Here is a 22,019-nt window from a genome sequence, read left to right on the forward strand (position 1 = left end):
GTGAGCAAAGCGACACGGGATAAAACACAGAGGCAGATGGAGACACTCAGGGTTTTCCTTTCTGCGGGACGTCCGGGGCCCACCGCCATTTCCAGTGCGGGCAGACCGCTGCGGGCGCCGCCATCGCTTCGCCCTCCCGCGCATGCGCAAGCCCAATGGCGACGCCGGCGCCCCACCTCCCTACCGCGCATGCGCGGAGCCGCCCTCCCCTTCTCTCCCCCTGCCCGCTTGGGCGTGGCCCGGCGTTGCGTCGCTTCCACGTTGGGCGAGCGCGCGCGGCGGGGCCAATCAGAGGCGCCCACGACCCAACCCGGAGAAGTTAGAGCCGTCCGTCCGGGGGCGCCGCCACTGTCGCCGCGGGCGTCGCGGGGGGGGGGGGCGGCGGCGATGGTGTCTCCCGCGGCCTCCGCCGGCCGCCTGGGCTCCGCGCTGCCCTTCCTGCTGGTGCTCTTCGACCTGCAGTACCAGGGTGAGGGTCGAGGGTGGAGGCCCGGCGCGGTGGGGTTTGTGAAGGGGGCGCGGGGGGGAGCTGCGGGGCCCGGCTGGAGCGTGTGTGTTTGTGTGTGGCTGCCGCCGCTTCCCTCCGTGGCTCGCGGGGGCCAGCGAGCCTGAGGCGGGGCTGCCGGCGGGCCCACAGCGGGCAACTCGTCCGTCCTCCTTCCGGGCTCTCCTCAGCGATGGCGCCGGTTGAGCGCGTTGAGGTGCCCGCCCGGGTTGTGGGGCAGCCGGTAAAGCCGGGCCGAGGCGCCGCGGGAGAGCGGAGCGGAGCCGGCGGGACCGCGGCCCTGCCCGCAGGGAGCTGCGGCCGGTGCCACCGCCATGGCGGCGGGACAGCCCCCGCGGGACGTCCGCGGAGGGGAGGGGGGGGAATATTTCTGGAAGGGGTGTGAGGAAGAAGGAGGTACAGAAGTGCCACCTCATCACAGCTGTCGGGAAGGGTGCGTAATGAGGGCACCGTCGCTGCTTGCAACCTGCTCGGTTTTATCTGAATTCCTCGGCGGTGGCGTTGAAGGGAGCTTGATGTGTGTGCTTCGTTTCCCTCGGCCTGTTGATAAAGTGCCAGCACTTGTGAGGCCTGGAAAATGTCGTGGTGTCCCTCGAGTGCACCTGTGGGACAGCATTGGCCGGTTCCATACTGGCCTTGAATTTCTAACTTCTGTGTGAATTTTACGCAGTTTCCAAGTTCAGAGGTTTTTCCAGTGGTCCTTCTTGGTCACAGCCATTATTAGTGCCAGACCTATGAACTCACTGAGGCTTTTAACAGTTGTATTGCGTTTGTTTATGTTTTGTTGTTGTAGCTTTCTGTTGTCTGATTGTTGTTTTTTTTCCTCACACCATTAGTATTTTAAGTTTAGCAGAGAAGTTTATCAGCACTTTGAATGGCCTGTTTGCTTTTGGAGCACGCTGTCAGCAACACCTGTATGGTCAAACTTATATTCACAGGGTCCTGTTAAATGTATAACTTGGTTATATAATTGCGCACACAAAGGCAGAGTTTCACCTGAGGAACGTTCTTTAGCTGACAGTGGTAGATTGAAGTGGAAGTGAAGCTGTCAGTAGTCGGAACAAGTGAGACTTAAGACTGGCCTGGGCTGACATTAGAAATTCAGTTGATGTACTAAACTAACAAATACTTTAGCTGGCAAGTGGCAGCAGGAACATACTGTGACAAAACCGCTCTGTAGTATAAGACTACGTACTGTGGTGCTGAATTGCTTTTTTGGATGTGTATTCTGTTAGTGTTAGAAGAAAAATAATAATTGTGGTCAAAGTATACTTTTTTCCCCTTAGGATTGTGACAGTAATGCTCCTGCTGAGGATTCTGTATTTGGAGCAGCCAGGCTATTTCAAGTACATGGTTTAAGGGCTATGTGGCCTTGCCAAAGCCACATTTCCTACTTTGGGGTATATTTTCTTAACTTCAGTTGATAAAGATATACAGTAATAGAACGAAAAGTGATGGTTCTGTATCTTATTTACTGAACTTACTAACCTCTTAGTTTATGAGTTTATTTTCCAGAGTATATATTTAGGGACTTTAGACGCATTATTTAAACATCTGGATTTTTTCTCTCTAGTATTATTGGTCTTTGAACTCAAAGGTGTTCATATTCACATTTAAATTTACATCTTGCTGTCTTGATAATAGAAGTCCGCCTTGTGCCATCTGATTCATGAATCAGCGCAACAGTCGACCTGTATCAACTTTGTATCTTACAGTCGATATTTGTGAATACTAATTTATATCTGACTGGTAAATGAGTTTATTGGTGATGTGGCAGGTTGCAGTTCAGTCCTTACTGTTGCGTTTCTTGCATTCTTCCTCTTCAAATACCCTGACTTGTGCTGAATAAGCTCCCATTTGACACAGATCACCTCTTGGGAAGATTCATCCTTCATGGCTGTTTGTCCACAATAATAGCAACAAAAAGAGGCGACTAAGGATAGAGGACTATTGTTCATCTTCCCCCTCTCCTTCCTAGTAGTAAATGAAAGGAAATGTAATAAGGGGAAGAAGAAAGAGTGTTTAAGTATACAGAGCTCAGGTCATTATTGACAGACCACTGGCCTTAAGTGTTTCTTTCACCACCACGCCCCCCTCCCCCCAATACGTTTTCGTCCTGAGTTTGTGAGGCTTTTTTTTTCACCCCAAATAGTGAAGGCTACTTGGCGGGGGGCGTGGCTATTTGGTTTGCCAGTCTTAGCTATATTTACCAACTATCTTTGCAAACAGAGGGAGTAAAAACTTTATGGGAGCAAGTTACACATGGCTCAACTGGATGCTCTGAGGCTCCTTGTGAATCTTCTCATATTGCTCCTGAAACTGTAGTTGCGTGTCCACTTCGTACTTTGTTCTGTCTTGTCCTTGGGAAAAAAAACACCTGCAAAGCCCAAACCTGTTTAATAATAAAAGCAAACTTAAGACTTACTATGCTAAAACTATGATCAAAAAATGCCTCCAAACCAGGTTCTCCCACTCATGTGACAAGACAATCTTCAATGTTAAAAAAAAAAAAAAAGAAAATAGATTAAGATTAGTGACATGCATGTTTCTTTGTCTTTGAAAAAATTCTGTTTCTGGTACTAATTCTGTTTATTTTTGTAGTCCTGTACCCAGCTTGGGGACAAGAGTTTAAAATAAAGAAGAAAAAGTAGTTGGAAATGCTACAGGGGAAGAAGAGTGTGTAGACGAATGTAAAATCTTGAAACTGTTTTCAACCTGGAGGCCTTTCTTAAGCTTTTTATGCTGTAGATGTGGCTGATTATATGAGGATATAGTTGAAGTTTGCGTACTTGGGTACCCACATATTAACACCAATTATTCTAATAAAACAAAAATCCTACCAGGAAGTTATAATTTGTTTGAAGTGAGTGTATTTAACTGGAAAAACAGGTTAGCTGCATCTGCTGTTCTTTCCTGTGCTGACTGACTGACTTCCTTTGAGTTGTCAGGGCTGGTACCAATTCTTATTTGGGAGTAGTTTGGTGGCTTTTTTGGGTTTGGTGGTTCGTGGTTTTTGGTTTGGGTTTTTTTTTTTTGACTCTGCCACTCTGGCATAAGTACCAGGACGACAGACTCTGAATTTATCCAGAAAATCTGACTTGATTTGACAGCTGGAGCTCTTGTGTGTGGTTGTCTGAAGTCCTTGGTGAATAGATAACAATTAGGCAGGCTTTAAAAATAATATTCAAATGAAAATACTTGGAAGCTTTAAAAATAAACAGTATGCTTGCATATCTCTTGCATAAATTTAGTTTCTTGCTGGAGCATACAAAGCTGCTTCAGCTATAGTGCTGGGTGCTTGGTGTCCAGCTCACTAATATCTGTCTATCTGTTGGAAAGAGCTCTGTGGGGTTGGTTTGTTTTTCCTCCAGATGAACCTGAGTCCTTATGTTCATTGCCAGTCCAAAGAGTGACTAGGTACCCAAATAGGTTACACAGAATTTAAGTCCTTAGACTGCTGTCCCTATGTTAAATGTTTTCAGATGTCTACTCCGGGGTGGTTTATTGAGAACAAATGTTTGCCTACAGCCAGAAAATGAATAAGTAATATATTTTTATGAATAAACAGCCCAACTGTCAGGTCAGCGTGCAGCGTTCCTGTGTAGTTACGGTAAATGTCACTGTTCATCATGTTTACACTGACTATATGGGCTCCTGCTGGAGATCCCCACATCAATTTATGATGCTCAGCAACTTGCAGAGACAAGTTTTAATGTATGTCTAGTATAATTAGTCTTGTTCTGCCGGGAACAAGACCTTTACAGTTTGCCTTATTTCTCTATCTGTGTTGCTCTTGCTTTTCTTTCTTACCTGTTTACTATTAATGGTCACCTTTCTCATTTCCTTTATTTATCATCTTCAGTATTTTCAAGGAAAAAGATGTCTCTCCTACCTAAAGTATTATGTAACTATAAGCTGTACTGAACATAACGTATATGAAAGACCCTAAATAGCATAGGTACATCTTAATTTTGGTAAATCTATTCTTGGAGTTATCCTGATGTGACTAAATGTGAAACAAGGACACTGCTTCAGATGCTTGAGACTGTGAAAATTGAGTGCCGTGTTTAGGTGAATGGAAGGTTCATCAGAGAGTAATTTACGCCCCGCTTCTAGGATGCCTCTCCAACTAACAAGTTTTGAAAGATATCAGATATTCATATGTGGGGAGAGATGGGAGGGATGGAGCTTAAGAATTTTTCGCTTGTTTGTTTAAGCTCATGTTAAATACTTTGGTCTGTTTATGGTTGGTTATCTGATTTGTTGCTAGTATACTTCCACAGCCAGGGAAATCTGCGGTGGGATGTTTTTCCAGTTTCGGGGTGGTTGTATTTGTTTTGGTTTTTTCCTCTTCAGTGCTTGGCTTATCATTTTAGAGGACATTGGACTGCTCAATGATCAAAGCTTTAAGCCAGAAAAGCAGCAAAATGGTGAAGAATGTCAATTTTTCTGAAAATCGGACCTTCACATAAAAGCTACCTTGAAGTAGAATACCGTGTGTGAAAAATGACTCTCAAGAAATACTTCTTCACTATCAGTGGAGCTATTCCTATTTTATTCAGAGCTGTACATACCTAGAATGGATTTTAAAATGCATCTTTTAATAATATCCCTAAATAGACTATATGATAAGTAATTAATATTATAACTTTGTCTAAACAAACCCAATTGCTCACTACAAAATTGGGGCTTATTTTATAAAGTCATTTCCATTAATTAAAGGAATTTGTTTGCTGTCATTGTTCTAAAGCAAATAATTGAATTAAAGCCCTTGAATCCATTTTGCTGAATTATTATCAACATTTTAGCAGATAGAGCTTTTTCCAGGGGATACAGAGGGCATTTTGTTAATTTTAGTGTATACAGCTCAATGATTTTCTTATAATATGGAATTAAAAGAATTATGAACTATATCAATGAGTAGGAAAGGAAAATTAAATTAGGATCCTAGGTGCTGAGAGTTCCTAGTTCTAAAATCTTGATGATTTAGTGATCAGAACTTATTGTTCTTTCATTACAAATACTTTGTTTAATCACCCTTCAGTGTGAGAAGTTTTGATATACTTTACTTCAGTCTGTGTAGTGTAACATTTTTATTCAGACTCTAAGAAACTACTTCAAAGTGCTGCTGTGTTTTTGTATTTAATATTAATTCAAGTGCTTGTCTGAATTAGCTTGATACAAAACCTGACTGAAATAAATTGATTCCTAGTAATTGTAGTTCATTGTTTTCTAGTGCAATGTATTTATTCAGGTTTTTAATATATTATCTTGCTTAAAATTGTGCATAGGGTATGCTCTTAGTAAAAGAAAACTGTTTATAGGGTGGAAATTTTAATGGTTCTAAACTGGTAAACTGTAGTGACATTCTGTCCTAATTTGAAGAATGCTGGAAGCAGTACAAATGAAAAACCTCTGTGGCTGAATTGATATATGTACAGCATGTACTTGCACTTAGCTGCTCATTTCTTCTCAACAGTAGTCTTTCCCTGTTGGTTGAGCAGCAGCAACTTATTAGCTTTAAACTAAAATTGGCACTTTGAAGGCACACCACTTTAATGTGATTTTCGTACTACTGGTTAGTGAAAAGAGAATGAGAATTTTAATTGTTTATACCAAAGCTCGTGCTGTGGGAACAGTTTGCCTTGGAAGTTACAAAGATGAGGCAGAAGTGCAGTAGATGAGAAGCCAGTCTTTCCAGTAATTAACAGTTCTCATTTAAGTCCTAAGTTATCAGTAAGGTCATGAAATTTAACTTAAAGCTTTTTATACTTGCTATCTGTGCGTTATGAATGTTTTTCCAGATTTTTTTGAAATTGAAAGCCCACATAGAAATGTCTTTTGTCAAACTGTTTTTTATAGTTTATATATCAAGCTTGATGTGCAAAAGTATGTTACTGAAAGTACAGACAGGAATAGAAATGCATATTTGATGCCTTCTCACAATGTGGTGCTTTACAGTGTTTATCTATTAACTTTGACATCCTTTTGGGGGCAGGAAAGACATGCTAACTGTTTATTAGGCTGCAGGTTGTTTTATTACTGAAAGATGTGACTTCTGCTTCTGTATCAATAACTGTTTGTTATAAGTGTTATATTATCACTGTATGTGTTTGGTATAATCAAACTGGTCATTCAGACCCATTTTTTTTTTTTCTTGAAGGAGCTGAATGTGGAATAAATGCTGAAGTAGAAAAACAACTTGAAATGGGAAAGAAGTTATTGGCTGCTGGACAGCTAGCAGATGCTTTGTCTCACTTTCATGCGGCCATAGGTACGTATCTCAGGAAAGTGACCGACCATAAGATTTTTGGCAATGCTATGTATTCCATTTATTTTAAAGTTCAACCTCAAATGAGGTGAAAAAGAGAAATACTCGTTCTGTTCCTCAGATATGGATGTCCTTGTCTACAAATTCTGGATTGATGTGGGTTTTTTTTTTAATAGCACAGTAAAACATTTACTGTCTTCTAGTGCATATGGTTGTTTGGGTGGTCTGTTACCTTTCCTTGAGAGCCCACAGTAACTGTCATCTGTTTCTTTCAAATACTGTATAGAGAATAATATTAAGAATATTCTTCTTGGTTTCAGAGGCTGATGTTTGTCTCCTATAAGGGTGTACATACATGTACTAGCCTAGACAGTGTTGAAATTGCTGGATCTTGGAATTTTGACCAGCAGACAATATGGGATGTGTGGGCCTTGAAGTTAGTCTTCAGGTTTTGATAATGTACATGTGTTTGGTGTTGAGAGGGGGTGTTGGTGCCCACTTGAATATTAAAGAAGTTGCTGCTATTTCAAGGGATGGTGTAAAAGGTTTATGTGTCTGTGATGACGTTGGACTAGCATATTGGTCATTTTGGGATTATTTGCTTGCATCCTATATGATGGACAGGGACTGGGATGGAGAATGGTGAATTAACATGCTTTCAAATGGAGGCCTGCAGTTGGAGATAAACACTTAGTATGCAGTGGCTGTTTTCCCATATGAAGCTGAAAAACATGTACATATTTAAACTTCGTACTCTTAATCATTTGACTTTTACTGTGTTTCTGTAATTTGTATTGTTAAATAATCAACCTGCTGCCATATTTGTATTAAATAATCAACCTGCAACTGTATTGCTTTGGTAATGTTACAAGTGTTTTGTTTTATTGATAAAGACAGTATTTTCCAGTGGCATAAAGCTCAGGTAATGTATTTTTACTCGTTACAGTTTCACTATACCCAAAGTTTCAGTTGGTTTGAGGTAGTATTCTGATTACTGTTCATTCCCTTGCAGAGGGAGACTCTGATAACTACATTGCTTATTACAGAAGAGCCACAGTGTACTTAGCCATGGGCAAATCTAAAGCAGCAATTCGTGATTTAAGTAAAGTGGTTGAATTAAAGCAGGACTTCACAGCAGTAAGTATTACTGGAATTGAAAATTGTTGAAGCATAAAAAAAACCCAAAAAACCTGCTTCGAAGAAGGTTGTTTTTTCAGGTTTTGCTAAACTGAAGTAGAAAATCTATTATCACTCAGAGGCTTTAAATAGGATAAAATAATAGCAATGGTGTACGTGCTTAAATCTTGCAACTATGCTGAGTACAGTCTAGCCAGTTATTCTAACAACTGACGGTAGTTTGATTAAGCTCATGTTCCTCATGGGTTTGTGCTAAACACTTTCCCTCTCTGACTTGTGGTTATTCTTCTCTCAGTCACCAAGGCTATGCCCTCTGAGAGCAAGGCAGGGAAGAGAGCGTACAGATGCCTCTGTTTTTCTTCTGTCTTAATTGGCATTTGATTTGCCTAATCTCACTACCTTCCAATGGGATTGTTGCAAATTCTGATTTACTTACCCCTTGCTCACTTCTGCTTACCATATGTGGAGACTGCCTTAGTAGTTGGACTCAGATGCTGGGCTCCTCTCCATCTGATCCTCTGGTCTCCCTTTCCCCTGGGCGATGGCATGTCCTGTATAGTTACAATGAAGGACCAAACATTAAATTCACTGTTGTATGAAAATATTCTATCATAAATCAAAATCTTCTGAATCATTAACTTGTCTTTTTACTAGCTTCTATTATTCTGAAAGTGTAGTGAAAGAATTAAATGTGGGGATTATTTATTATTTCTGCTAATTTCTTAAAATCTATAAGCAGTTATAATAAGGAAAGAGGTGTAAGGTAAACATTCACTTTCTTTTATGCAACTCTTCAAATGGGCTCTTTCCACAAATTGCAGCTGCTCATAAAAACTGTGACTACTTTTTTCTCTTCTGTTCGGTGCAGAACAATCCTTTACCATCAAAGAGGCCTCATAAGGACACTGTCAAATTGAGAAGACAAAGAATGGGTGTTATAATCTCTATTTCAGCTTGTTAGCTGTAGTAAAATGAAACTTTTTTTTTGCTGCTAACTGAAACTTATTTTCGTATTTTGCTGAATTCCAACTTGTAAATCAAAATAAATTCTCCTATGTTTCATTTCAGGCAAGATTACAGAGAGGACACTTACTGCTCAAGCAAGGAAAATTTGACGAAGCAGAGGATGACTTTAAAAATGTAGTAAGTTGGAGGCTTAAGTTGAATTACATCAGTGCTTTTAAGGTTGGATTCTGAGCCAAAGTCTTGTGTCAACTCTGATGCTTTAGAGCATATGCGTATATATACCTGAGTTTGTCTTTCTTGTTCTTAGAAGGTATTGTAGCTAAGCTACCTTGTATGAATAAATGACTAATAAAGTTGCAGTGTGGTAATGAAGATGAAATCAGAAGGTGTTGCATGAAGTAGCACAGCACTTTGAAAAGTCTTTTTTTTTTTTTTTGGTGTGCCTGGCACTTCATGATCTCTGCTTGATGATGCCTATACTAGGGAGCAATCTTCATTCAGAAAGAAAGATAAGTGATGTGGGACTCAAAGTACGTAATTGAACCCTGCTTTACATCACTATATTCAGGTCACCCCGGGAAATCACTAGGGACCTCATGGGTCAACCTTTGAAGGTTCCTATCTCTCTTCACTGATTGCAGGAGGATCCCAGGCTCTTAATTTAGTCACTGGGCTGTTAAAATCAATGAATTTCAGTGTCGTGCATCTGTGTGTCTTCTCATCTGCAGAGGAGTTCTCATCTTTCATAAATGTGTTGGCAGTACTTTCTCTCCATTATCGGGAAGTGCCCAGAGTTTCCATACAAACAGAGTTGGATATTACCCACCTGAAACTCACTTGGGTTGTTTTTTCTTTCAATGGGTACTCTGTGTATTTTGGCCTTATGCTGCAAAAGTAAACTGGTCTAACCCCAGAACAAAATTCGTCAGAAAATATATGAAACTCGTTTCCCTCTGTTGCACAAAATTTCTGTAAGCATGAGAATAAATAAGATCCATTCTTATTCTTGCTTACTCTTCAAGAGTTGCTGGTTTGAACAGCTTGCGTGTCCCTTATGCCAAAACAAACAGAATTTGCACGTGCAGCTGCTGCTGTCTTGTTGGCTTTCTTAAAGTGTGGTGGAGAAAGCAGTTCTGTGTTTTACCAGTTAGATTTCCATTAAACATCTGTATGTATGATAAAAACAGAGCAGTTAAACTGTATGCTCTGCAGGGCAGTTGGGAGGAATCTCTCTTGCAGGTAGAAATGCACCAGTGAGTCTTTGTGTTTATAGCAAAGCTGCAGTAGCTTATTCTGAAATTTGTGTAGCAATGGCTCCTCTGGCTGCTGCTCCTTCCTCAGTAAGTTTCTTAGGGGTGTGTGGTCTGCAGTTGCATGTCTGATTGCAGTGCAGCCCTGCTGTTTGCAAACATGGGAGAATGTCGTTCAGCTCTGATTAACTGAGGACATAGTTGGTGCAATAGCAATTACGTGATGTCATTGTTGATTCTGAGTTTGTGTATGCATCTCTTTGCAGTTAGTGTTTCCTGGAGTATTGTTTGGTACTGCATATGGCAATGCTTTTCCAGTCAGCTGTCAAATAGCTTGCCTTTTTCCCAAACCAGCTGCGAAAATTTAGATTGCTGCCTTTGGTCAGTAAAATAGTTTCAGTCTTCACTCAAGTTTTAAATCTGAAGTAGAACAGAGTTTCTTCTCAGAAGCTGACTTGTGAAGATACCATATTGATCCTAAATCTTACTTCCAGTTTCCTTGGTTCTGTGAACAATGTTGCCTCTGTACTTAGAGAATATGGCAAGCAGTCTCTCTTGAAGAGCACAATTTTCAGTAAAGTACAGTATATTCAAGCAAAGTAAGCCAATATTAAAGTAAACCTTTGTAATAGGTTAATTTATTCATATGCAGGAGGGCATTAAGTTATCCTACGTACCATGACTCTTAAGTAGAATACATATATATTTGAGAGATTTCCTGTGTTTTCTTCTAAATCTTTCAGATAGTCAGTCTGATTACCAGTTCTGTGTGTTTAAAATACCTAGTTTACTCTGGTGGTATGTTTAAATAAGAAATGTCATTTAACTTCAAGATGAGAGGAAGTCAGAGTCACAATACTGTGAAATGTATTAACATTCTGTGTTTATTTGGGGTGTTTTTGTATATGAGAGGAGAGAAGGAGGAAGGCTGCTACAGAGTGAATATCTTTCCAAATGATTTCAAGACTTTTATGTCCAGACTCTATCTTTGCTACCAAAAGCGACAGGAAGCCAGGAGGAATAGGTTGTACCTTGAAGTGAAAATTCCTTCTACTACTCGGGCAGGTATGGCCTGGAGAAATGCCAATGGGATCTCAATGGCTTTTAGACTAGAACTTAGTTGTGGACTTGGCTACCTAAAATGGCATGTTTTACATGTGAATAGAGTATGTAATCTATGATTTTGCTCTTTAGCTGAGTAAATATAGGTCAGGATATGAACAGCCCTCTACCCTCTCACTTTGTTGGCTGAATATCAGCTGACCAGAATGCTCTGATCCTGGGTAAGCATGTAGCACATCAGCAAACTTTGTCTGAATCTGGACCTAAATTGCAGAAAAACTTTGGCCGTCCTGCATTAGTAATGCATAGGGTCTAAATCTGCAGTCACAGTAAATCAGTAAGCGTGCAGCAGCCTGGTCATATGTTTGTGTCTGCAGAAGTTGAGTATCATGGAAAGATGGGGTGGAAATGCTGTATTTAAAAACCAAAACAAAGCTCCACCCCATCCATCCCCCTTCACTGAAAGAGAAATCTTAATTTGAAGAAAAATAATTTGCTTGCTTTATTGTGCAGGGTTTCAGGACATTATCTAGAATAGGTGGTCCTGAGGATATCATGCTTACAGAAATGAATTGCAGGCTGTCAAATATGAGTTTTTGCCTTCTGTGTTAAGTTTTTCTTGATGAAATAGTTGTGTAGAGGAGATAGGCTTTCTTCTGGCAAAGCCAGCCTTCCTTGAAGTAGGCTGTATGCCTGTGAATGAGAGTAGCTGTGTTATCTCTTGTGTGATTTCACACAGGAGATTGTTTGCTTGGGTCAGGTGTTGACTTTAAGGAAGTAGATCAGATGTTGAAATATTCCCCACTTCTGAGTTGGAGAAAACAGATCAGGGTGTAGAAACTAAGGAAAGTAGTTTTTCTTGGACTACTCAAGGACAGACATGTAGGAATTAGATGGTTTGTAATTTGCTATATGATGCTTGCATTAAGAGTCAGTGTCACCAGTGTTGCTTTCTGTGACAACTAGAACTGCAGGGTGATTGGTGTAATGAGCTGTCTGAAAAATGCTGTTTTCTTCTAGCATGTTCCAGAAGTCTGTTGAATCCCAGTGGAGAATCAGAAGAGCTTTTTTTTTTTTCCTTCTTATCCCTCCTCCACTCTCTCTTGGAGTCATGCTCCTTGAAAGGGATCTCAGCAGTTTAGGAGATGCAGTCATTTTTGAGGGAGAGAAAGAGTAAGAAAAATTCAGCCCATCTAAACAGAGGAGAGGATGACAGGTAAACTTCCCCAGCTTGTAACAGCGGCAATTTTATGTAGAGCTTAAAAGAGTCATTGGAACTATTTTTTACGTATAATAGTAGAACTATCCTTTAGTGCATGCTTGTGGGAAGAAAAAAAAATTTCATACCCTTAAATTCTTTCTGCACAATTTTATAGTATGTGGGAAAAGTTCCGTCAGTACTCTAAACCTCTTTAAAGTGTATGATCGCTAAGCAGAGCAGTTCTTCTGGATGTTTCTGCACTCCGCACCCCACCCCACCCCTGCCCGTGTCTGGAATGCCTGACTGGAAGGGATGGGATTACTCCTTTCAGGAGCACAGACTCCTGAGACCCCGGCCTTCATGTCTTATTTTTAAATTGCCCCTTTTTTTTTTCCCTCCTCTGTACTTCCCTGCTAGCTGAAAGGTGTGATTCTAACTTACGCCTTGACATGTTAAGCAATACTACGTTTCTAGAAACCTCTCCTTTTGGTCAACAAATGCACTAAGCTGATGAAGTTCCTTATATGGGCCAGTTTGGTGTTTTGGTTTTTTTTTTGCTGTCTAGAGGTACAGAATCACAACTCATTAATCTTCAGAAGCTCTATAGTGTCTTCCTTTGCAACTCAGCTACCAGTTTGGAAATCTAGGACCTAGAGGGTAATAAAACTTTCAGCAGGTGTCAGTAGAGGGGTCTAATTCTTGTGTTCAGAGTGCCTGGGATGGAACGGGGATTAAGCCAGAGTCCTTAGGTGACTTTAGAAAGTCATTGCTCACAGTATATGAATAGTATGTAATTCTCTGCTCCAGCTTTGGTTGAGCGTTTATATGCTTTAATATCAAGTTTCTTTCTGTTTTGGTTAGTAGTTTCTGAATAACAGAAGTCAACAGGACAGATCTGTGGGCACATCAACATTCATGTCTAAGCCTCAATCTACGAAAGCCCTGAAATATTTATTTTATCTTTAAGCATGTGATTTTTAGTGAAAATAAAAGGAATATTGCTATGCTTTGGTTGATTGAAGGCCTTCTGAAAAGGTGACAAAAGCAGTACAAGTCCTGGCAGCCCTTTGTATATGCCTTGTAATATTGTCTATGGCCCTGTTTGCGGCCTAGAGAAAATGACAAGTGTTTGACTTGCTGAATTCTGTAGAAAACACAAAAATAGAACAGAACTTCTGCCTAGTCTATTGGAAAGTCTGGAAAGCACTAAGTTGTCATATTTCTTTTAAATTATCTTCGTTTTTTTATACTGAATGTAATGTTCACAGTTGCAGTTTGTTGGAATAAATACTGTACACTTAGGACACTGAGGTGTCCTGAATATGCAATTCTGTCTCCCTTGGAAGCATAAACACTTAAAAGCTGGAAACTGAAGGCATCCCTGCCAGCTCCACTAGATGTCAGCCAAGACCAAGTGACTGAGCAACGTGCGTCTGCAAATTCTTGTTTACTAATCTAGAGAAGCCGTTGGCTGTTGCAAAATACACTGGACAACAGTTTTCCATGGTTGGTTGATATGTGTAATAATACTACTTCGGATGTAGGTGGAAGAGACCATCTTACAGCACAGAAAGTTAACCTGATTTGAGTAAGTTAGTAGGCAAGCTTGGGTTGGGTATTTGAAGCTCTCTCAAGCAGATCATAGGAACATCAGGTTGTTTCCAGATGCATTCTTCTGTGGTACTGTGATCATCTGTAGCTTTCTGGGTAAAGAATAAAAGGTATTGAAATATTTCCTTCGTTTTTTCCATCTACCTAACATCATGGCTGTGTTACCTAATATATTTCTCTGCTGATGCAGACCTTTCCTTTGTGTGCTGTTCTTGTGTGTGGATGACTTGATCTCAGATAACACAAACCATGGAGGTTCCTTCAGTTCCTCTAAGAATGCTTTTCACAAGCCGTATCAATTTCTTTTCGTTGTTTGTGCATTTACTAGTTTGAAAAGCAAGAAAGTAAAACAGCTCTAGAATGCGTATGTCTACATTAGTAGTGCTGGAGCACTGCAAGCAAGGGATAGAAACAGCATGTCTGTAACACTTCACGTTTTTAACAATATTTTTGTTTTTAAACAACAGTATTTATGAGTTTTTCAAGTTGATAGTGTCTTTTCATAATACATACTAAGATAACTGGAACGCTACAGGTGAATTGTCTGTATATCTTTAATCTCTACTCTTTGAGAGTATGGATTTTGAGTTGGTGGTTTTTCTTCTCTAGGTTGTTGTAACTGTTCTTCATTAGAATTCTTGTACTAAATGCCCAAATTTTTCTGTATTGTTTATGGGCTGTTGCACAGGAAGGAACCGTATTGCTGATCCAAAAGGCATAATTGTAGGATACAAATAGGTGTATCACATTGAAATATGTTAATCAATTCAGACTGGCACATGGCATCATCAGGATAGCAGCGTCCAACACAAAAGGCAAACGGATCCTGTGTAGTTTAACATTAGTCTTGCTTCAGTGTTTTGTCACTGTTGATATACCAGCTTGGCTGTATTGATGGCCTCATATTAACAATATTTTTCTGAAGTGCTGCATTGTATTTTTTTTGTAGCCTTGTGTGTGGCTGGTCTTAACTTTTGTGTATGGTTAGAAAAGCCATATTGATGGACTTGTGAAATACAATGAAGTATTGCGAGTTGGGGGTGGGGGAAGGCTTATGTTGTTTCTTGAAAACCAGCATGAATTGTTTAGCTTGTTAAAATGGTTTTCCCATCAGAAAACTTTTAAATACTTGATGTTTGACTGCAAATGCAAGGCAGCCATTCCAAGGCTGCTAACTTTGATTAGAAATAATCTGAGCACTTTCTAGATGCCAAGAAAATGCTGGGTTTCATGAAGCAATCTACTAATACCTTTCCCTACTGTCTTGGGTGCAGCAAGGTAATGTTGCAAAGTTTTGAGTCGAGTCCTTGAGAATAAAGTTCTGGAAGAAACCAGTTTCTTCACTGAGAGTAACAGGGAGAAAGATGGATACATGTCTGAATGCTTTTAAAGCTCAACCTGATAAATTGAGTGGGAATGATGATTTTGTTCCCTTAATCTTGCTTACTTGGGGGGTGGAGGGGGAAGAGGGTGTTTGCTTACCCTAGGGTGTGTTTCTTCCCTATACTGAGACTGGGCTATAAAGCAGCACTGATAGTAGTAAATCTGTGATAAGAATTATTTTCAGTAACAAAGCCATTCCTGTGTAACAGCCTTTGTTTTTTGTAAAGGAATAAGGTGCGGGTTTGGCAGGGGGCTTGGTAGTGAATGAAAGCTGCTGTTAACAGATGGCTAGCTCTTATTGCTACAACTTAAACTGCAGCTAAGTCAGTGTTCTAATTCTAATGTAGTAAACCTCAAAGACAGCAAAGGATACTGTGCTGAGATGTTTACCAGTAGCAAGCAGTGTCCTTGTCCAGCAGAACTGAGCAGAGCATAACTTCTGACTTTGTACTTTGAGGCCATTGGCGGAGGATGGAGGAGGCCATAGAGGAGTGTTAGTTTTGCCTTAGACCTGTACTAAATTCAGCTGAAGAGTGTTTTTGCTCCTTTCTTGGAAATGCAGCATACTTAGTGCAAGCAGTTGTTCTGAGTTGTTACCCCCAAGCTTCCTGCTCCACAGGAAAAGGAGAAATAATTGAAATGTGATTGATAGTGATGTGACTGACAGTCCTCTGATCGCAGGGCCACAAGACCAAGACAAGAAAAAAAATTGGGAAGTAAACCAAAGTGAGAGTATCAAACAACGGCATCACATTTCCAGCTCTTTTCTGGGAGTTGAATGAACAGAATTCCTTTTGCTTTAGTTAACATTACTAATTAAAACATCATAGCAATATACTAATTACTTATTAAAAGCTTCTGAGTGTATTATTTTCATCAAACTGTAGCACACAAACACTTGATGGCTTTAGTTTGAGTGATAACTTGAAAAGTTTCCCTTTCTTCATTAAGAGTTATCTAGGATGTCTCACTCAAATGGTCTTTGTTGCTATCAGACTTGTCTGTATGATTGTAACATTGCTTTCCATATTCCACTGAATATGAAAATTCAGTTCAGCTCCAAGTAAATCATGAGAAACATACTGTGTCTGAGGAGTGCAGTGTCATCATGAGATGAGTTTAAATGGAAGCATAAAGCTTGTCCGTAGCAAAAGCTCTTAATTTTTGAGAGGAAAATTCTGAGAAATTGAGGGAGACATCAAGCAAGTCAGCTGGAACTGAAGAGTTCAGAACTTAGAGGGTTTTGCAGTCTTGGAACTTTTAAAATTACAGGTGCAGAAATTTGCCTCTACTATAAGCTCCAGATTTTGGGGGACAAAGAGTATGCACAGCATCAGGAGTTTATAGGCAGAGTTTTTGTTCCAACCAGAAGAAAAGCTTTTTGAGACTTATATTAGGAATCAGCGTACAAAGAAGAAAACTTTATCACTTTCCTTTCCTCTTGCTGAAAGACAGCGTAGAGGATAAAGGAGAATTTTCAGGTCTAAGTACAACTTGATTTTTGCTAAAGTAAAATGAAACAACTGCATAAGGCTCAAAAAGACTTAGATTCTTCATTTTAAGACAGAGGTGGGACCTGTGCATGCTTTTGATGTTGCATTTAGGCTTTTTCCTTTCATATACTTAAGTGTTAGAACCAGGGGAAATTTTGTTACGGGAGTTCTGAGGGCTGATGTTGAATTATATTAGAGACTTAAGCACAAAATACAAGTGTTTGAGGAACTTTCTGATGAGAAAAAGGTAAGAGGCCCCTTCAAGATAAAGGAGGAAAGAAAAAGTACTGGATGACTTTGAGGACTTGGTGACTCCAGTCACCATTCTGTGTATAAAATGCAAGGTAGTGCAAGCTTTGATTTTTAAAACAAACAAATGAAAGTGTTTAAAAAAAAAAAAAATAATAAGTCCTGCTGATCTGTCCCTTTTAAAACTTTGGAAGTCATTCTGATCAGCAACAAGTGTGAAGCCACTGCCTTATTCAGCCTACACTAATCTTACAAATGGCTTCCTGGCTTTGGAAGGGAATGGCTCAGATTCTTCCTGGCCTGTATTTGTCTTCCTGGGTGGTAGGAGAGTTGCCTGTGAGATTTTGGGTTTTTATTTTCATTGAAAATATAAAGCTGCCTAAACAAATGAAGGCAAGTACAATGTGACCCCTTCTGTTTGCTCAGAGAGAGGGGTTTGAGAAATGAGAGTCTTTGTAGACAGATCTTTAGACTTATTTAAAACCACATATGAAGCATAGTGCATAAATTCCCAGCTGATCCCCGTTGAGCCTTCCCCCCCACCATCTGCAGCATCTTAACTTGCTGCTGTAGCCATTCTTTCTGGGGAAAATGTAAGAAACACAGCTTTACAGTATAAATTCTGTGACATGTTGCATTTGTTTCTGTCATGAATTTATAAATATATATTGTGCTTAAAGTGAGATATGTGTTTATGCCATGTAGATATACTTTCTACTGATGCTGAGGAATCTAGTGTTTAATAACTGTCTGCAGAGAGGTGAATTAACTAGGCTACAATTCAGAGGTCCAAGACTGCACTGGTTGGATTGGGGGGAGCGGAGGGGGAAACAACAACTTGTGTATGATGTGTCTGACGGTGAATGATCAGGCATAGTGGGGGGAGGAATTAGTTTTCTCTGATGTTAGACAACTTGTATTGAAGCTAAAAAGTCTTTTTTCTGAAGTTTGGAGTTGGAAACACTTCCAGTGGAATTTAAAAACTAATTTTGCTTTATTTGCAGCTTTAGTCAGTTCTCCATGATATGATTATTAATGGGACAAAAAGAGATCCTTGAACAAGCATTTCAGTGTCTCTCCTTGTTAATGTTTGCAGCTCAAATCCAATCCTAGCAATAATGAGGAAAAAGAAGCCCAGACTCAGCTGACAAAATCTGATGAGCTACAGCGCCTGCATTCACAAGCATTATCTGCCTACCAGCGAGAGGATTACGTAGCTGCTATTTCTCTTCTTGATGAAATCTTGGCAGTAAGTGTTAAGTAAAATGGTACTGTGAAAGGGAAATAAGAGCTCCTGACATCTGTGTATTTTTGTTTAATAACTTCTTCAGTGATGTGAAAACACTTGGTGTAATTGGCTCAGTTTTGCTGAGCACCATGAGTCCGTAATGAAGTTGGAGAGTGGAGAATGCTGAGTGCTAGCTGCAAAAAAATAAAAATAATAGCTTGTAGTTCAGGTTAAAAATACAACTTCAGCCAAACTTCTGTTACAGATAACTTTCTTGATTATACTTTCACATTTTTCCACAGTTCAGTGTTCTTGGTGAAGCTGGGGAAAAAGTTGTTCTCAAAACAATGAGGTTTTGCCCAATATAGGAGGTATAGGTTTTTTAATCTAGATTTTTCATTGCCTATATGCAGGCAATTTTTGTCTTGAGAACATGAAGTAACAAAAGATCAAAAAAAAAAAAATCAAAAGTTAATGTATATAGCTATTTGGATTTTCAGCTTGTTCCTTGGATATCTGTATTTGTTGGATCTTAATCAGTATAGGTAGCCTGATACTATAAGGGTAAATAAATCAGTCACGTGGGTATTTTATGTGTCATATAGAAATATGTATTAAAAGATAGTTAACTACTAACACTCTTCACATACAAATTAACACTGCTGATTTGAAATTTGCAGCATTTTAGCTTTTGGTGAAGAAACTGCCAAAGTGGGAGTTTATGGGGAGGGAACACGGAAAAGCAGAAAAGCCTTGTTCTCTAAAATGATGGTTTACAAACAAATGATAAGACCCAGAATAAATCCCCTAAAACGAATTATGATAAGAATTCCTTTAAAGTAATTATTCTTGCCATACTGTCACATTGTTACTTCTGCATATATCTTTAAAATCCAGATACTAAGGTCAAATCTTGCATAGCTGAATCTTACCTACAGGCTTCTTTCTAGAGGACAACTGACAGCTTGGTCCTTGCTGTTCATTATCCCTATTCTTTTGGGAAGATATAATAATTTATGATACTGATATCCTTCCCTGGAGGCTCAACAGACTGTCCCAGTTTAAGCAGTGCCAGTAGATTTAATTCATCTCCCCACATGAGCTTATTGAATCATTTACAGATTTTTCAGGCCGTTGTTTTCTCTTTGGGCAGGTGCATCACAGCATCCACCAGGAAGCAGAGATGCTAATTTCATGCGCTCTGCATGCAGCTTGAACCTTATGCTGTTGCAGTTGGCAAAGTGAAATTAAATGGGATTTTTCTTTTGTTGGGGAGGAAAAGAAGTGAAGTGTTATGGACCAAAACCAAGCTTTAATTTTGATTTCTCAAGGTTTGTGTTTGGGATGCAGAGCTACGGGAACTTCGAGCTGAGTGTTATATAAAGGAAGGGGAACCAAGCAAAGCCATTAGTGACTTGAAAGCTGCTGCCAAATTAAAGAATGATAACACTGAAGCCTTCTATAAAATCAGCAGAATATATTATCAGCTGGGGGACCATGAATTATCACTCAGGTAATCTTACTGTTTGCTGTAATCATTATAATTGAGACAGAAAATGGGATGATATAGGTCATGATAAATGGTGAAATATCTATGTTTGTCTGTTTTTTGGATGGAGTAGCAACTCTGGTCTGGATCTGATAAAGGAAGCTCCTTTCCAGAAGCTAAGAACTGGCAGTGAATACGCCATGTTTAGTCTTTTAAGGTGAACCATCGATGGTTCCTAGCATCTTGTTTACTTAAATAGAAGCCATAGTGCAGGTCCATCAGAGTTGCTTACATCTACTGTCTTTATTGTAGTTCTCCATCCTAGAAGAAAGTGTTTCTCTAAACTTGCTTTGGTGGAGCCTTTTTTTGACCTTGAACCTCCATTCAAATTGAGTTTACAATGCAAACAAAAAATGTATACATTAAGTCTTAGGGCTATATTTTTATTTTCAAGAGTGGGAACAAAAGGTTACAAGCTTAAGAATAAATAAACAGTACAGGAGCATCCAAATATGAGGAGCTGGGGATTGAGAGCTGTCAATCTTTCATTCTTGCAGGTAGTGTCCAGTATTTTGGATAACATCCTACCCTTTTATTCATATTCAGTTAAGTTTAAGATGTCACTCACATACATCCCTAGTCAATCCTGCAGATAACTGCCCTTACCCAATCCAGACCGTTAACTTCATACTCTGTGCTCGGCTGGACAAGATGGTATATCCTTCTTCTTGCATACAAGAGGTTTCTGTGTGGCTCTTCATCTCAGATGCACTACCCACATCTCCAGACTCCTTCTAATATGGTTTTTGCCACAGAATTTTTTCAGTAAGAGGTGAAGGAAACTGAAAAAGCCTAAGTGTACAACAAAAGCTTCTTGGCAGTGTACGACAAAAGGTGGTGAATGGAAACTGCTTGTGATTATAACTGCAAAAATTCATTTTATAGATGGGTAAAAGTAAACACCAAATAACCAATTGGTTTGCTTTAGGAATCTCCTTTCCAGAGTACACTTAATTTCTGGAGCTCATAGGTCACTTCTGTGGTGACTTCCGGTAGCTGGCTGTCACTTAGCCTAGTGATTTCAAGAATAGGTGATATTTTTTTCACTGTAATCCACACATGGACACTCTGTTAATAACCAAATTTTAAGGGTTTAAGTACAATTATGAGCTATAGAAGAACAGAATGGTATCAGAATGAAGATATAAGCCTCTTTATTCTTCTCTGATTCATTTTTTCATTGTAAGATACACTAAGAAGGAGTTCTATAGCTCTTTTACTTACTGGGTGATTAATCTTGTCCTTCCTTAGTTTCTTCCTCTTACCTTTACAGGCCTAATGATTTTCAGGTAATAGATATTGTTGTCTGTGCTTAGGAACAAAATAAGATTTGTCATCTGTTTCTGAAAATAACTTGGTTGTACTAGCATGACTCTGAATGACACAAAACTTTTATTCCTTCATATAGTTATATTCTGAAGAGTTTTTTTTTTAAAGACACTTGACTATTTTAAGAGGTATCTGCCGTAATCAGAGTCTGATTAAAAAGTCTTCACAGTGAAAAGGAAGGCTCAGGTTTGGCTGATATTCCGTCAAGAGGAGGTTTAAGTCTTAGCTGAGCTATGTCTGTTTTGTGCAGTATAAAATATACTTTAACGTAGGTATTTTGTAATATAGCTGAGTTAAATATACAAGAAAATTACAGTTTTATCTGATAACTGTTGAATTGAATTTATTTCCCAGGGTCTATTTTTATTCTGCTGTTTAGTCAGTTATTAATGTAACACTCTTCAATCTCTGCCGCTTTGGTAAAACAATTAAAACCAAAACCAGACAAATATCCCTGTATGTTCTGGAAGACTTTTTTGTCTCACTTTGAATTCATTTTTGGATGGAGAGATTGTGTGAAGAAGTCGACTGTTGTTCTGGGCAGCTTATAGATGCTGCATTTTGTCTCTTAAGTGAAATTTCATAATGTGTGGTGATTTCTTTCTGTTTTGGGTTTGTTTTGGGTTGTTTTTTTTCCTCCCTACCTCCCTGTGAAAAGTGAAGTCCGGGAGTGTCTGAAACTGGACCAAGACCATAAGCAGTGCTTCTCTCTCTATAAGCAAGTAAAGAAACTCAATAAGCAGATCGAGTCAGCAGAGGAATTCATCAGAGAAGGCAGGTAAGTG

General features: G+C 39.4%; 1 protein-coding gene across 1 annotated transcript in view; it reads left to right on the plus strand.

Annotated features, from left to right (window-relative positions):
* The first annotated feature begins 293 nt into the window (after positions 1-293).
* The window catches only part of DNAJC3 (DnaJ heat shock protein family (Hsp40) member C3), a 33,043-nt gene continuing 11,317 nt past the window's right edge, over positions 294-22,019 (plus strand). Inside the window, exons 1-7 of the mRNA XM_054192158.1 lie at positions 294-469; positions 6,669-6,779; positions 7,789-7,913; positions 8,982-9,056; positions 18,225-18,377; positions 19,688-19,869; positions 21,893-22,012. Of these exons, the coding sequence (XP_054048133.1) occupies positions 388-469; positions 6,669-6,779; positions 7,789-7,913; positions 8,982-9,056; positions 18,225-18,377; positions 19,688-19,869; positions 21,893-22,012 (848 nt within the window). The 5' untranslated portion in view covers positions 294-387. The remainder of the gene's footprint in view (positions 470-6,668; positions 6,780-7,788; positions 7,914-8,981; positions 9,057-18,224; positions 18,378-19,687; positions 19,870-21,892; positions 22,013-22,019) is intronic.

This window comes from Rissa tridactyla, chromosome 1 (assembly GCF_028500815.1).
Source record: "Rissa tridactyla isolate bRisTri1 chromosome 1, bRisTri1.patW.cur.20221130, whole genome shotgun sequence".
NCBI classification, from domain to species: Eukaryota; Metazoa; Chordata; class Aves; order Charadriiformes; family Laridae; genus Rissa; species Rissa tridactyla.